General features: G+C 36.1%; 1 protein-coding gene across 1 annotated transcript; it reads right to left on the bottom strand.

The window, feature by feature from the left end:
• Window positions 1–1,540: 1,540 nt before the first annotated feature.
• On the bottom strand, window positions 1,541–7,529 carry LOC127955961 (gastrula zinc finger protein XlCGF57.1). Its single transcript, XM_052553667.1, has 2 exons — window positions 6,896–7,529; window positions 1,541–3,107 (listed from the first exon to the last, which is right to left on the bottom strand). Exons 1-2 carry the CDS (start codon window positions 6,984–6,986, stop codon window positions 1,681–1,683), a joined length of 1,518 nt encoding a protein of 505 aa, XP_052409627.1. The 5' UTR covers window positions 6,987–7,529; the 3' UTR covers window positions 1,541–1,680.
• Between the last annotated feature and the right edge of the window lie 10,161 nt (window positions 7,530–17,690).

The following is a 17,690-nucleotide window of genomic DNA, read 5'->3' as shown; positions in this document are numbered from 1 at the left end:
AGAATGATTCAAAAGCATAAAGGACCATCTGCTCTGCTCTCTATAGCTCTTGTGAATGTCATATAGTGATTGATCCGCACAGTGAGAATAGTTAAAATCTGGATATTTGATCCAGTATAGAAATCCTAGCAAGGACGTGTCCCATAAAAATGGCCTGTATGGTCCCCCTAAAATTGCCCCATTTTATAGAATTAGTACTCTCCCAACTTTAATCTTTAAACAAAGGGAAACATGAAATCACATATATGATCGGCCTATGTACCATATAAAAAAGCATGGTTCTTTTAAGAACACTATGAAAAGGAATTTATTTAGCATAAAAAATTGTTCTGCTGTTAGTACAAGCTGAAGAACCATTTTCTGGTATGGTTTAGAACCATTTATCTTAAGAGTGTATGTGAAAGATGTCTCTAGAGAATGAATGTTTTCATGCCAGTTAAGGCGTTTCTTGTCTGTAAGTCTGTCCACACTGATGACAATGAAGCATCATGTGGTACGTAAGGGTATATTCACATGTAGGTTTCATACAAACCTCAACCCTTGTGCATTGTTCAAATTTACTACCCTTCTGTTATGTTCAGGATGAAGACATCCACTCAATTAAACTGCTGATAAAATGTATCAGATAAATATATATATCCAGTCCAGATCAAAACTACCCAAAAAAAATTTTTAATCCAAGGTTTTAACTATTTAATAGCCAAAACACTTGTAAATGTAATTGTGGTTGGATTATTTTTTTACTTTTTAATTACAGTCTTGGGCACGTCAAAAATTAGTCACAACATTGGCTTTGATGCATTTTTTTGCCCGATTGACTTCCATTATTACGACATTTTTTGATTGCAAAAACATGACACCATATAATCATGCATTCTTGATTGTTTGTGGTTTTCCCTTTTGGAAGAGGTAAAATTTGTTATTTTTTCAGTTGATCACTAGATGGGACCATTAAACCTTTAGATGGGCCTGTGCAAAAAAAGCCTTTGCTGTAAAAAAAAACTAACTAACAATACATAAAGCCAATGTTGTTACTAATCTTTGACATGCCCAAGCCTGTGAAAAAAGGTTAAAAAATCCAGTCCACAATCACTTTTTATATTGAAAAAAAAATGTTGTGTTGTGTTTTTTCCCCAAACCAAATCAGAAACATAATTTATTAACTTGGTAATTAAAGAGTTAAAATCTTGGATTGTTTTTAACATTTGGTAGTTACGATCTAGGTTGATCAATAGATTTATGCAAAAAAAATATTTATCTGATATATTTGTACTTTTAGTGGATGTTTTCATCCACGAACATAACGAAAGGGTAGTGAATTTGATTAAAGTGTATTAAGTTTTTTTTTTTTAGCATTTACCCCAAATATGTCAAAATAAGATTTGTCACCAAAAATCATTCCATTTGCTGAAACACAGATAAAGTTGTGGCCAAAATTAGACTCAACTTTACCCCCAGTGGATTAAAACGTCCCCAACAACGCATAAGGGTTAAGATTTCCTTTTTTTTATAAGTTATTTCCCCACAGTTTGCAGGTTTAACTACAGCTGACTTTTCATGTGTGAATCAAGGATTGCTTTATGTCTGAAACACTTTCCACACTGATCACATGAAAATGGCTTCTCTTCATTGTGAATGACCTTGTGAATCTTAAGAGATCTTTTGTGTGAGAAGCTCTTCTCACAGTGTGCAGGTAAAAGGCTTCTCTCGTGTGTGACTTTTCATGTGGATATTAAATTGTACTTTACGAGTGAAGCTCTTCCCACACAGACTGCAGGTAAAAGCTTTCTCTTTAGTGTGAATCCTCATGTGAACCTTAAGGCTTATGTTCTGACTGAAACTCTTTCCACAGTTAGTGCAGGTGAAAGGTTTCTCTCCAGTGTGGATTCTCATGTGAACTTTGAGGTTTGCTTTATATCCGAAACTCTTTCCACATTCATGACATTTGGATGATCGAAAATGAATTTTTTCATGCCAGTTAAGGCGTCTCTTGTCTGGGAATCTCAGTTCACAATGATGACAGTTAAAAGAGTTCTCATTTGAGTGAATCCTCATGTGGTAAGTAAGGGTTTTTTCACGTGTAAAAGTTTTTCCACACTGAGTGCACAGGAAAGGCTTCTCCTCTGTATGAGTTGTCATGTGAGTCTTGAGATTACTGTTTTTTGAGAAGCTCTTTCCACACACTTTACAGGTGAAGGGTCTCTCTCCTGTGTGATTTCTCATGTGGGTATTAAGGGTTGACTTATTTGAGTAGTTCTTCCCACACAGAATGCAGATGTATGGACTCTCTTCAGTGTGAGTTCTCATGTGTGAATCAAGGGTTGCTTTATGTCTGAAAGATTTTCCACACTGATCACATGGAAACGGTTTCTCATCAGTGTGAACAACCATGTGAATCTTAAGAGATCCTTTGCGTGAGAAGCTATTCCCACATAGTTCGCAAGTGAAGGGCCTCTCTCCTGTGTGATTTCTCAAGTGGGCAGTAAGGGTTGATCTATTTGTGAAGCCATTCCCACACAGTTTGCAGGTAAAAGGCTTCTCTCCAGTGTGAATTTTCATGTGTGAATCAATGGTTGCTTTATGTCTGAAACGCTTTCCACATTGATCACATGTAAACGGCTTCTCTCCGGTGTGAATGACCATGTGACACCTAAGAGATCCTTTGCGTGTGAAACTCTTCCCACACGATTTGCAGGTAAAAGGCTTCTCTCCAAAGTGGCATTTCATGTGGGAATTAAGGTTTGCTTTATTTGTGAAGGTCTTCCTACACAGATTGCAGATAAAAGGCTTCTCTCCACTGTGGCCTTTAATGTGGCGTTTTAGGTTTTCTTTACGGGTAAAGCCGTTTCCACATTGTTGGCATTTGAAAGCCTTCTTTCTAGCATGAAATTTCATGTGATTTTTAAGGTTATATTTCTGACTGAAAGTCTGTTTACATCGATGGCAGGTGAAGCAACTGTTAGATTCAGTCTTCTGTACTTCTGTTTGTGATGAAGTTGCTTCAGACTGTATGGATATTTCCACATTCGTGAAGTCATTTCTCTCATATTGATCTTTCTCTTCTATACCTGTAAGTTCTTGCCTCTCTTCTTTTAGTGCCACCAGGTCTAAAGTAAAAATAAAAAGACAAGTTAATGGCAAAATATTGGCTAAAAACAACAGACATCTAAACCAACATCTTCCAACAAAACTTGATTATAATAAGCTAGTCACTCCTGGTCATAGAGATCCACCTCTGCATAATTAGTTTGTCTACGTTATATGACAAACCTGATGCAGATCACCAATTCATTAGGGGAGAAGGGAAACATACAAAATGTGCTGAGCAGAGGGTCCCAGGACCAGGATTGAAAACCACTGTTAGAGACCAGTCCTGAATCTGTCATTCATGTCAATAAGCACTAGGACGGTTTAGATTTCTTATATCTAGTGTTCCTTTAGCTCAATTGGTTGAGCATTGAGCTATCAAGCTCAAGGTTGGGGGTTCGATTCCCTGGGAACACATGATAGGTAAAAATTGATAGCCTGAATGCACTGTAAGTCGCTTTGGATACAAAACATGATCTGACTGCTAATACTTTTATATAAACAAAAAGACATTTCATCAAACTCAAGTATGGAGTGCATCAGGGCTCAGTATTAGGTCCTCTGATTTTCTCATATTACATGATTACTTTGAGGGACATTATCATTAGAGCTCACAATGTTATGCCAATTACAAAATTGCGCAACTATCACAATTTAGTACAGATTATTACTGATTTTGTGTAATAAGCGATGATGAAAATGACCAATTACTTTTATTTGTTGATTTTATATTTGTATTTATACTTAATTTAATCATGAAGATCCCATTAACTTCTTTATCATATAAACACTTTATTATGAGAGAAAAATACTGTAGCAGGCAGATCACACACTGTACATGAATCACAAACTATTGGGAGAAAATCCTCAATATTGATTTGGAGGTTTATATGAATATGTTTCTGAGGGGAGCTGACTTTATTTGGAAAAGTTTATGGTATTTTTGTTTCTTCTCATCTCTGTATAGTTCATATTCAGCGCAGCGCAGCTTTGTCTACAGCGTTAACCAAGGAAACACGTATGTGATATTACAGAGCCGCCTCCTGCTGTCAGAGAGTGAACATGCGTCTCATTCAGAGTTTCTGCTGTTTGTTTCGTTCAGGCATGTAGTATAATTTCACAAAAGTCCTTCAAATTTGGATATTATTTACTCAAATTATGTGTATGACTATTATTATATAACTAAATCAAATGAAATTATAATACATTTTATGTATATGAATTATTTAACTACAATTAAATAACTAATTTCAGATTAAGGTTATATAAAGATGTCAGTCTAAAAAGAAAAAAAAGAAAATATTAGAAATGGTAGATTAAGTTTATTTTTCTTTATGTTGCTAAAAATCAAAATATATATTGTGTCCAGAAAAAATGAATAAAATGAATATATTTCAGAGCTGTAACAACATATTTTTGCTTAAGGTTATCATCAGTGTTGGGCAAGTTACTCTGAAAATGTAATCAAATTACTGAATATGGATTACTCCTTTTAAAAGTAATTATGTTACTCTTCTGATTACTTTATTTTAAAAGTAATTAGTTACATTACTAGTTACATTAACTTTTCTCTATGAAATTGATGAAATCCCAGCATACACGCTCCAGATAAATATTTGTTAATTAAGCATCAACATTCACAGAACACTTATTTTTAACTAAAGCAAGCGGCCGCTGCGTGCATGGTTTGACAGAATGCAAGCAAAGAACTCTGCATTTATAATCTCCAAAAGACATCTAAGTCATAGGCGGTGCGTGTGTAAGGCTCAACACGTATGGGGACTTAGGGGTAAAATGCCACTTAATTGGACAAAAAAATGCCCCTGCACAAACAAATATAATCTATTATCTCTGTTGCAAACAAAGTAAATATGAATAGACAGTGTCAAATGTGGCAATAAATCCTGCTCATTGTATTTTATTTAAGGCATTTTTACAGTGTTGCGCATTTTAACCAATCACACACAGTTCTGTTGAGTTTAGGAATGCAATGGCAAAACAGAAGCGTTCAGATGAGTCCTCGCTGAAACTCATCAGTTTTGTTGAGCGTGTGCACGTTCGCTGACTGAATTACGGACTCTTGCGAATTCCCTCATCATAAACAAAGCGTAGATGAATAAGTGAGAATTTCATTTCACAGTTTATCCAGCTTTAGTGATTATAATAAGTGTTTTTTTGTTTTGTATTAGAAAATCAGCTAAAACCGTAACTATAAGAATAACTTGAATCTTGAGAGTGCCTAAAGGGTTAGTTCACCCAAAAAATTTAAAATATGTTATTAATGATTCAGCCTCATGTCGTTCCAAACCCGTGAGACCTTCGTTCATCTTCGGAACACAGTTGAAGATATTTTAGATATTTTCCAACACTGGTTCAGTTGGAGAGGCATTTATTACACAGAGCTGTAGTCCACCGACCACCTACACAAAATAGCTTTCAAAATCGACAAAGAATCGCCTGCAATTTTAAAGTGACCCCAATACAAATAACGTAATGTTTAGCCCCTAAAATTTGAATTTTACCAAGGCAACCCTGACAAAAAATGTATTTTAACCCTGGGACGCAATTTTTATTGGGGAACCTTTCCTGGAAATGCGATTGGGCTAGTTTTGAGAAGCAAGTGGGCAGGATTTGTTGTGAAAACCTGACAACCCTGATCTGAGCGTACGTGCTGGAGATGTAGTTCTAATTACAGAACGCCTTCACTGACAAGATGCGCATGAAAATTGCATTTGATTTTTTGCACAGCCCTAATATTAAGTATGCAGGGATGATCGCGCTTTTGCAATGATCTGCCCATTTTTATTGAATGGCTTCATCTGTGGCCATTTTTAAGTCTCAATTAAATACCTATCTGTTCAATAAGGCTTTTAATTCTGGTTGAAGGACTCTTTTTATCCTTGTTCTATATATTTTGTATATTGTTGCATGTTATGTTTTCTTTTTCTTTCATTTTTTGTTTAATGGTTTTAATTTCTCATTGTGTTACTGATTTTTTTAGCTATTCTGTTGTAAAGCACATTGGTCAACTATGGTTGTAATAAATAGTACTATATAAATAAAATTGCCTTTGCCAAATTAATTGTGTTTATATTGTCATAATTATATATTGTCACAATTATAAACGTGACTTTGATGCTACATTCCTGACAACCCAAAATGTAGATTTTTTCACCTTCTATTTGGAAATAAAGTCTGGACCGGCGCTTGAAGCCAGTCATCTGACCTGTGAGTTATAGTTACCGTAGAGTGATCCCAACGCATGTCGAGGTTAAAAACGTTGATATTAAGTTTAATTTTTGCTTATATTTAGCTTTTTGTCAACCATTTTCAAAAATTAACAGAAGCATTTTATTAGTTGTTTTTCCTCATGTTTTTGGATTAACTGACTCAAAAAGATGACGAAGAAGTGTCATGGTGGCATCATGTGATCAGTGTGTATTTGACTGGAGATTCACTGGAACTCATTGAGGTTGGAGCACTTCAAATCAAATGTTTCCATATCTGACTTGGTCTCAAATGCAGCGTAAAAGCAGAACAATCTTTTTACAATTTGTTGGACATGACGCAGATTTGACACAAGTCTGTTTTGCTCCCTTATTCTTATCCTAAGTCACTCAACAAAAATTGTCATTTTGACCTTTGACATTTTGTGTGTTTTTGTCCAGTATTTGTCTGGGCAGCATGAGGACCTACTCCATGTCAAACAAAACCATATCATATTCTTAAAAACCATTATTCCTTTCTGTAGAGCTGGACATTTTAATAAATATCATGAGTGAGTTCAGCTTTGAGAATAAAAACCAACCTGTTTGTTCCTCAGTATCTTCTTCTTCTTCTTTAATTCTGAATATTTCTTCAATCTTCACGTCTTCACACTCCTCTTTAATAAACGCCATCTTTATAATCGTGTCAGGTGGATCTCAGCCAATTCACCAGCAACTGGACACTTTGTCTTGTTTAAGATGAAAATAAAAATGAAAAGTAAAAGAAAAATTAACAAATATTCAAGTGCATCTCAATCAGCTCCCTAGTTACTGAACTGTGAGTCAGCCAGAGTGATAGTTAATGATCTTAAATCAACAGACAAGACACAAACAAAAAACAGACAGCATTTATGTTTTACATTGGGTATTAGATTAAGGCTGCCAAACGTTCTGTATATTTAAGGCATCAAAGAAGCGTTTCATATGAAAGACATCTGGAAAACAGTTAGTCCGTTGGTTTTCATGAACAAACAGAATTTCATGGCTGAAATAATATTTTAGTAAAGTGTAAAAATTAAAGCAGTAAATATTATCATGTTTAGACAAATCCGGTTATTAGGCTAAATATTACACAACGTTTATCAATGGTAGATAATTTATTGAATTGTTTAATTCGTCAATAATTAAGAATTTTTTTTAGTTCTTCATCTGGCTGCATCGATGTAAACTCATTAAAAACACATACCCGTCTTCAGACGATCACAATAGATGCAGGAGGGCGGCGCAGCTTTGTGACGTCACAACACTACACCAAAATAAAAGTCTTGTCATCAGACGGCTGTCTGTAAAAATGCACATTTGAATGCCTAAGGAGTTCAGAGTTGATTTCTTGGTGAAATACATATTTAAAAAAAAATGTCTTCCATTGATGTGTTGGATATATTGAACTACAAACGAAAGAGTGTGAGATTCTGTCTGGGAGGCAGAACTTTGTTGTTTGGTTGTAGAAACCATTTCTTAAAATGCAAACAGAGGGTTTTGATAAGAAAAAAAAAAATAATAATCTCAGTGTTACTTAAAGGGTTTATATCCACACACACACACAAACACATTTTCTATTATTTGTATGTTTTAGGTAATAATAAATATACTTTATATGGCACAAAAAGCACTGATACAAAAAAAAAAAAAGAAATAAAATAACTAACTAAAGTAACTTCGATTTTGGTCGAAAACGAGTTATTGATTTATTTTTATTTTTTTCATTATAATGCAGATTATTCACCAGGCTGTCATTCCTATTTGGACACGTGCTGACTCTAATGTGTAGCATGTAGCAAGATCAATTATACAATCAGTACTAACAGTTTGCAATTAAATCCATATCCTACCTTTTCTTGTAACTTGATAAACTCAATCCATGGCCATGAATGTTATTGGAGATGTTAATCCACAAGCATTCTGAGCATCCTGGCATTCTCATCAATCCACAAGTTGCTCTTTTAGGTTAGGCTATTTTCACTCAAGTCAATATAAAAGCAATTAAGCTATCTTTAGCATTCTTTTACATTACTGAGCATAGCAAATAAATTGGTTGCAAAATGGTATTCACTCATGTTTAACTTATAGTCTGCTTGTTATGGTTAAATAAACAAGAAAGTAACATTACTATATATACTGAGACAGCCCATGATCACTAGATTTTATACAGGAGTTACTGTAAAGATTTTATAAATGTTGATCAGCAACCAAATATTGATAATGTGGAAGTTACTGTCTTTTGCCTTGGTGTGTCTTCTCACTTTTTGCAGAAAATGTAAAGAGACTGTACAGTAACTTCAAAACGGATAAAAATCAAAATCAAAAATCAATCATTTTTGAATGTAGACCATTTTAAATACTAATACATCTAATTGACAAATGTCCAGTGTCCTACCTATAATTAATTTGGCTGGACAAATAAAAACTTTAAAAGTAATTTTTCTCCATTTCACACTCTAGTGAGTGTTTTACCTTTGTATGGCAGTGTAGTTTTATCCTCACTTCCTCCTCCCCTCAAACAGTTCTCATCACGTAGTGTTAACAGTGCTTCTGACACTCTCTGCTTCACTTTGTATAATGATAAAATCATGATTAATAAATCAGTACAATTAATGGGATCCTTAACCCTAATGTCTTTCCAAACCCATAAAAGCTTTCTTCATCTTCGAAACAAAATGTAAGATATTTTGGATGAAAACCTGGAGGCTTGTGGTCCCATAGACTGCCAAGTAAAATACACTGTCAAGCTCAAGAAAAGTACAAAAGACATCGTGAGAATAGTCCAACTGCCACCAGTGCTTCAACCAAAACATTTTGAAGCGACAAATACTTTTTATATGAAAAAAAAAAAAAAAAAAAAAAAACGACTTTATTCAACAATTCGTCTTCTCTGTGTCACCACAGCACCATTTTGGAGAGTATCTGCTAAATGCAAATTAATATGCTGTTTTATTCAAAGCAGAGCGTAAATAGACGTAGGAAACGTATTGGTGTGGTGCTGCTGACACACAACAGCGTTCAGTGTATACTCTCCAAAATGGTCCTAACGTGACACAGAGAAGAATTGTTCAATAAAGTCGATATTTTTATTTTTCTGTGAAGGAATGTAACCATACGTAACCAAGAATTTAGTTCAGGGCTCTGAACCAGTTCAAGGAATGAAAGAAAGTACAACATTTTGACAGTAACCGAACCAGAAACAGTAACGAAATCAAATTGTATAGTTCTGAACAGATTCGAAAATTTGAAATGGCCATTAACCGGTTAATAACGTTGTTTTATCATTCCATTTCATATTAGAAATTTGCTGTAAGCCAATCACGAATTCCAGCAATACAGCATATGCAAACTTGATGCTGAAGCCAACGAGTCAAATGTCTGCTCAGCTGTGAACTCATCATAGGTAAGTCAATGCAACGTTTATCTGAGGATAGTGTAAAATGTAGTGATGTGTCATTCTTGAACGATTGAAGAAAAAAAAAAAATATATAATCTCAGTGTTACTTAAAGGGTTTATATCCACACACACACAAACACATTTTCTATTATTTGTTGATTTTGAATCAGTCGCGCATGCGCAATATTCTATAGGTTCTGTTCTGCTAGCAGTAATTCAGCTGCATCAGTCAATGCAGTCTTGAGCCGAAAAGAGAACTGATTAGTTCATCTTTCGGGTCTTTCGGGTTTTTGACTTGTTTCTTAATCACGTGACAGGCCCATGAGCCGGAAAGAGAATTTATTAGTTCATAGTTCGGGTCTGTCTGGTTTTTGACTCATTCCTTAATTACGTGACAGGCCCATATGCTAAACCAATGCAGTCTGAGCCGGAAAGAGAATTGATTAGTTCATCTTTCCGGTCTTTCTGGTTGTTCGTTCTTTTGTCCCATGACATGGCAACATTGACTATAGAAATAAGTTCATTTACAACCTTCCTTACAAATATTGGTGCATAGTAATTGTTTATTATTTTTTATGATTATTATTATTTACTCTTGCGTGATCCATTTCTGGTTTCAAATTGTTGCTTTTAATTTATGTAATGATGGCACTTTTCCATAACACTGAATTTGGTAATAAAGAGTTAGTTATGCTTTAAATTTCGTCCATATGATGGCGAAATCATTTTGATAAAGATACAACAAGCTTGGTCATAAATAAGGTATAAATTAAATATTACTGTGCCAAAAAATATTATATTATATCAAAGAGGATAACTATTAACAAATGACCGTTAAAATCAAAACAACAATAGCAACAAAATATTGCACAACAAGCTAGTCTTTTTCAAAATAAATAAAAGTAAATAAGCTTTAAAATTAATAACATACTGTGGCTATATTTTTAGGACTTTTTTAAGGCATGTTTGCATAAAACAAGCTCCCGGAGTCTGTTTCTTCTCTCTGAGAGAATCTGCCCAGTTTTAGAAATAATTCTTTCAGATGGCACGGATGTGGCCACAATGAAAAGTCTTGTCTTGTTGACTTCAGAAAAGGTTTTGTATACTGGTGAAAATCTCCTCCACCAGGCCAGAGGGTCTGATGCAAGGTTGATGAAGTATTCTCCTCTTCACTAGCTCCTGCAGCTGCTGTAATCCTCTTTACTGTCTCTTCTGCTGCCTGGTGATTGACAAAAGTCTGCTTTTTGAACCTTGGGTCCAGCCAAGTAGCATCAGCAAGCTTTTTAATGTGTTCCACTTTGCCAAACCTCCTAGTCATTTCTGACATCAGGGCATCCACTAGTTTTTTTAAGAGGGTCAAAGCTGGAGACTTTGGCTGCAGTCACAAACCTATGAAGAATAAAAATTATAAAAATGAATAATAACAAAATAAAATTCTAATATACTTCTCTGTTAAAAACAAGGCTACATGCATCAAGAGACTGTATAAAATGTGGTTTTAAAATTAAAATAATAAAAAATGGCTTAAAACTACTTACTTTTCTGCACTCACTTCTGTGGTGACCTCCTCAAATGGCTTAATAATGTCCAAGATTTCTCTGGAAATTGTCCACTCCTCTGGCGACATGGTTGGCAGAGAGGCATTAGTTAGCGCCAGGGTGGAGATGATTGGATCTTTGATTTCAGTAAATCTTTTAAACATGTAATATGGTGAATTTCACATTGTTCATCTTCAAGTTTTAAACTAACATTAATAATTCGAATTCAAAATGTTATTTGCTTTTAATTTACGTCATTATGTCCTTTTTGAGCAATCTTCTTATATAAGTAAGACCAATATGTCAAGTCTGCCCAGGGAAAGCAATTATTATACCAGCAAACTCAAAATTGGAGTAAAAATGAACAAACTAGGCTTGAAGTACTTTGTATTGTACAATAATCCTCCTTTGTTTACGTGAGCGATTCGAGTAATAGTTATCGATAATGTTCATTTTCAAAGAAACATCGATTCTAATTCATATTCCAGCTTTGAAACAGCATGTATTCCCTATAGATAGTCTCTCCTTCAATCACAGGCACTGTTATATCTCAGATCTTACAGGAGTAACTGACTGGTTCAGCGCACCACCATCAAAGTTTTTATGGATGGAAATGTAATGTGTTCATGCACTCTTGTCTTCACCACGCTGCATACAGTCATACACAGAACGACTTTGCGGCGCTGCATGGAGTGTTTATCAGCGAGCGGATTTTCTTCAAAGCTTCATCTAAATCTGTAAGTTACACCATGATCCGTCAAATTCAGAAGAGTTGTTGTGGTGTTGAGTGTTTTAGAGGAGGTGATGAGAAGCAGCGATGAAGAGCAGCAGAAAGACTTGGAGAGATGCATCTCAGACGGGGATAGCATGGTGTCCAACGTCGATTCAGCTCTAGAGAAGATGTTTATTCATGGACTCGATCCCGTTTTAGATCGGTACGTTTCAACATCATTGTATTGAATGTTTGTATATGTATATTATATGTTTATCATGTATTTACAGTGACAGCTGTGAGGTACAGATTTTAGGGTGCAACCTAACCTTATGTGATGGGGATGTATATTATACATAAATAAGGACATCACATTTATAATCATATATATACATATTATGTGTGAATTTGGTTCACTGAATATAATAGGAAAGGATTACAAGGTGAAAGTATATGGGGAAAAGTATAAAAATTATAGATTATATATAATTCTGTGTATTATAAGCAAATTATTTTGCAAACAAGCATTTATAATTGGAATGTGCAGAAATATTGATGCTGCTAATAGTTGTATGTCTGTTTTACTTGTGTGTGTGTTTCTCTGTGCTATAAATTAGGCCTTGAACTGACACAGATGAGGACTGGAATCAATTCATCTTCATCTTCATCTGAATCTGCTGCAGCTACAAGAGGTAGAGGTAAAGGTACAGGGAGGGGGAGAAGGAGCCAGTCAGTCCCTGCTGTGTCCCCTAGCACCTCACAGGAAAGATGGCATAATGTGGATGAGGATGACATTGAGCCTCCATGCAATCCGATGCAAACCATCGTTCAACACACAAATTCCTACAGATCCAAAAATCACCAGGGAAGAGCGGGCCATGGCAGACCATCTCTGTTGAAGACTTGACGTCTTACCTGGCACTTGTTGGGAAGGTCTCTTCTGTGACTGATTATTAGAGGAGGTCTCAAATCTATAGTGTTCCCCTTTCTGTCCTGTAGGAAGTTTCTGAACATAACAAACGCTATCTTAGCGATCCTCAGGATGTTGAAGAAAATGAAAAGAAGAAGGGAACAGCATCTTATGACCGCTTGAGAAAGATCAAGCCTCTCTATGACAACATGCCGTTTTTGCCGTTACACAACTTTTACACCAGTCCCATGCTTTTCAGAGACCTCCTTCTCTAAGAGGATTTGGGCATGTGGCACCATTCGTCCAAACAGGATCGGTTTTCCAAAGACAACTACCAACAGATTGCCGCGGAATTCTCAATGAGGGTTCATACAATGGCTCAGAGAGGAAGAGCTGCTGTTGGTGGAATGGAAAGACACCCGGGAAGTACTGATGTGTTCTACATTCCACAGAGCATATAAAGGTGAAGGACAATGATGGGCAGTGGTCTCAAGCTTGTTTACTAAAGTGTCTCAAATGTGCCTATTCCAGGTGCTGTGCTAGACTACCAACAGGTTCATGGGGGGAGTGGACCTGTCCGATGCCCTCATTGGATACTACAAAGTGCTCCACAAGACACGGAAGTGGTATCGGACCTTCTTTTACCACTTTGTAGATATTGCTGTTTGCTTCAGCATCTGGCCATAGCAAACAAGGAAAGACCCCTGACCCAGAAAGCATTCAGGGAAACACTTGTTCTGGAACTTGCAGGCTTGGACTGAGGCACAGCTGCTCCTGAGGCTTCAAAAGTCGACTGCCACAATCCAAAGCATGTCACAGACGACAGCACTGCTGGATGGAGGAAGTCCCAAAATGGGACTGTTACAATGTCCGGCATGAGCAGGGTGGGAAATATTAATCGTTTTTAGTTTACATGTTATATTGTATAAAAAGTTAAAATCTAATAGTTGTTGAATGCATAGCTTTGATTTATTCTAATTTATTAAAGTCTTCTTTGGTCTGTTTACACTTTTTGCTCTGTCTTTTTCGCTCTTATCTGCAGTCTTCTGAGTCGGCTCAGTTGAAGCAAGTGTGACAGGTTGGCGTGAGGCAGTATAGGTTAGTATTCACACACACATATACACACACACACACACTTGTGTATACAGCGTTGCAAATTTGATTTGTTCTGCTTCCACTTTCCCACTTTCTCTTTCTCCCTTTCTTGTCTTTCAGTGGCTTTGTTTTGCAGTTGGTCAGAGGACAAACCTTCTTCGTGACTACCTTGAGTGTCTTCCTATACATTGTAAAATGTGCTTTTTTTCTGGATAATTAATTAGTAGTTTACTGTTTTAGATTGATTACATTTACAAATGTAGTAAAAATAGTTTGTTCATTAGTTCTGAAACTTATCACTGGTCACATCTGTTTTTATCTGAATTGTTCAAAATAAAGACTTTATTTAGACTGTTGATATACACGGTATATGTAGTATGAAGTGTCATTTCCATTCTCTAAATAACCATTTTGAAAGGTCCTGAACTGTTCTTGGGGAGAAAAAATATTACAGAAACTACAGATTTGAAAATACAATATAGATGTCGTTTCTGTACACTTACTTCAAAAAAGCTTTTGTTTCAAGAAAAGTATAGGCGTCCTTTTAGAAATGCCTCCAAATGGACACATGCAAACTAAATGAGTCAACATTACAAATGTTATTCTGATTGTTTCTTGTGTGGTTTGGTGGGCAAAGCAGTTCTGAATTGATGTGTATAATGTAGTTTCGACTCATTAGGTGACAGGTGTCCATCTGGAGTCTCCAAGTAGCCTTTCTGAAAGGACGCCTAGACTTTTTTTATTGGGGATCAGATGGAATCGCGGAATCCAGTTATAATAATGAAATTTAAAGTTTAACGCGGAATGTCACAGAATTTGTTAAATTCTTAATGAATTTATCAAAAGTAGGTCATTGCACTTAACATCAGATCGTGATATGGACTAGTACTTGTAAATATTAAGCCGGAATAGTCTATTTAAATATAAATCCTGCATGTAATGCGTCTGTGTTAATGAATAAAAACACATGAACAACATCTCCAGAACTGGTCTGAGAGTCAAGATCATCTTACTGTTTGATTTGAGTAAAACTAGCGTCACATGACATACACAGAACTATAATAAATAAATATCCAATTTAATCCATGTAGAAACATGGCTTTTCATACCACTCCTATGCTGATGACACTCAACTCTACCTCTCATTCCATCCTGATGATCCGACGGTAGCTAATCGCATCTCAGCTTGTCTAACAGACATTTCTTACTGGATGATGGACCATCACCTTCAACTCAACCTTGCCAAGACAGAACTGCTAGTGATTCCAGCAAACCCATCGTTCCATCACAATTTCACCATCAAGTTAGGCACATCAACCATAACTCCTTCAAAAACTGCTAGAAGCCTTGGAGTTATGATTGATGATCAGCTGACTTTCTCAGACCACATTGTTAAAACTGTCCGATCCTGCAGATTTGCTTTATTCAACACCAAGAAGATCAAGCCCTTTCTTTGGGAACATGCTGCACAACTCCTTGTTCAAGCTCTTGTTCTGTCCAGGCTGGACTATTGCAATGCTCTCTTGGGAGGTCTTCCAGACCTTCTATCAAACCTTTACAATTAATTCAGAACGCGGCAGCAAGATTAATTTTTAATGAGCCAAAAAGAATACACGTCACACCTCTGTTTATCAATTTGCACTGGCTTCCAATAGCTGCTTGCATAAAATTTAAGGCATTGATGTTTGCCTACAAAACTACCACTGTCTCTGCACCCATTAACCTAAATGTATGACTTCAGACTTTTGTGCAAATCAGTTTATGTGCAAATGACAGGAATTTTCAGAAAAATTAATACAAGACGTATTTAACCAGACGATGAACATTATTTACAGCAATTATTATATGATGCAGTCACACTGGTAGCAATATTTGTTAGTTCTGTTTGTTGATTCAGGGTTAGCATTATCTGAGGTCCTCTGAAGGTCAGCATCATCTCTTCTCAGGTGTTCTGGATCCAGACTGGAGCTTGTGTAAATCCTAGTTACCATGGGATGTAAATCCTGTGACAAAACATAGAAACAAATGGAGATATCATTAGCATAGCTGCTGTTCCAACCAAGTAAAATTAATTAGTAAAATTAACCCTAGCTAAAGAATAATAATGCATATTTGATCAGATACAACTGCAGTCACAAATTATGAGATGCATTGTTCGAATGCTTGGTGAAAGAGATGTCTTTAATCTAGATTTAAACCGAGAGAGTGTGTCTGAACCCTTAACATTATCAGGAAGGCTATTCCAGAGTTTGGGAGACAAATGCGAAAAAGTTCTACCTCCGTTAGTGGACTTTGCTATCCTAGGAACTACCAAAAGTCCAGCGTTTTGTGACCTTAGGGAGCGTGATGGGTTGTAACGTGGTGTAAGTCAAGTCCTTTTATTTATATAGTGCTTTAAACAAAATACATTGGGTCTAAGCAACTGAACAACATTCATTAGGAAAACAGTGTCTCAAGAATGCAAAATGACAGTTAAAGGCAGTTCATCATTGAATTCAGTGATCTCTGTTCAGTTTAAATAGTGTCTGTGCATTTATTTGCAATCAAGTCAACGATATCGCTTTAGATGAAGTGACCCCAACTAAACAAGTCAGAGGCGACAGCGGCAAGGAACCGAAACTCCATCGGTGACAGAATGGAGAAAAAAAACCTTGGGAGAAACCAGGCTCAGTTGGGGGCCAGTTCTCCTCTGACCAGACGAAACCAGTAGTTCAATTCCAGGCTGCAGCAAAGTCAGATTGTGCAGAAGAATCATCTGTTTCCTGTGGTCTTGTCCTGGTGGTCCTCTGAGACAAGGTCTTTACAGGGGATCTGTATCTGGGGCTCTAGTTGTCCTGGTCTCCGCTGTCTTTCAGGGATGTAGAGGTCCTTTCTAGGTGCTGATCCACCATCTGGTCGGGATACGTACTGGATCTGGTGGCTACGGTGACCTCGGAATAAGAGGAAAACAGACTAATATTAGCGTAGATGCCATTGTTCTAGTGATGTAGCAAGTACATAGAGTGTTATGGGAAGTGTTCCCGGTTCCGGTTTACCTAATTAATGCAGCCTAAAAATCCTTTAACAGATTTGGATATTAAAAGCATATTATTATGTTGTAAGCAAGGTTAAGAGATGGGTCTTTAATCTAGATTTAAACCGCATTCAAACAAAAAGTAAAAAAAAAAAATGTATTTTACTACAGATTTAAAAAGTAATCCGTAATGTATTTTGTTACATTACTCAGATTTAGTAACTTAATCTAAATACTTAAGCTTTGTAACACGACGCTTTCCGACATCTACCAGCTGTAAGATTTTTGTTTTCTGTGCATTTTATTTTTAAGAAAATCTATTTTCCACAGAATTTCTATGAACAAAAAAAAGTTAAGTCATTTAAATCTTCCAATCAATATAAATTCAATTTGAATACAATGAATGGGATTCCGTGCAGTTTCATGCTGCATTCCAAGCTAGAATAAAGTCGTCGTTTTTGCTATTTTTGGACCAAAATGTCTTTTCGATGCTTCAAAAAATTCCAACGGACCCTCTGATGTCACATGGACTACTTTGATGATGTTTTTCTTATCTTTCTGGACATGGACAGTATACCGTACACACAGCTTCAATGGAGGGACTGAGAGCTCTCGGACTAAATCTAAAATATCTTAAACTGTGTTCCGAAGATAAAAGGAGGTCTTACATGTTTGGAACAGCATAAGGGT

This window comes from Carassius gibelio, chromosome B4, assembly GCF_023724105.1.
Source record: "Carassius gibelio isolate Cgi1373 ecotype wild population from Czech Republic chromosome B4, carGib1.2-hapl.c, whole genome shotgun sequence".
NCBI classification, from domain to species: Eukaryota; Metazoa; Chordata; class Actinopteri; order Cypriniformes; family Cyprinidae; genus Carassius; species Carassius gibelio.
The sequence above is the reverse complement of the archived record's forward strand: the minus strand, read 5'-3'. Positions and strand labels throughout refer to the sequence as shown.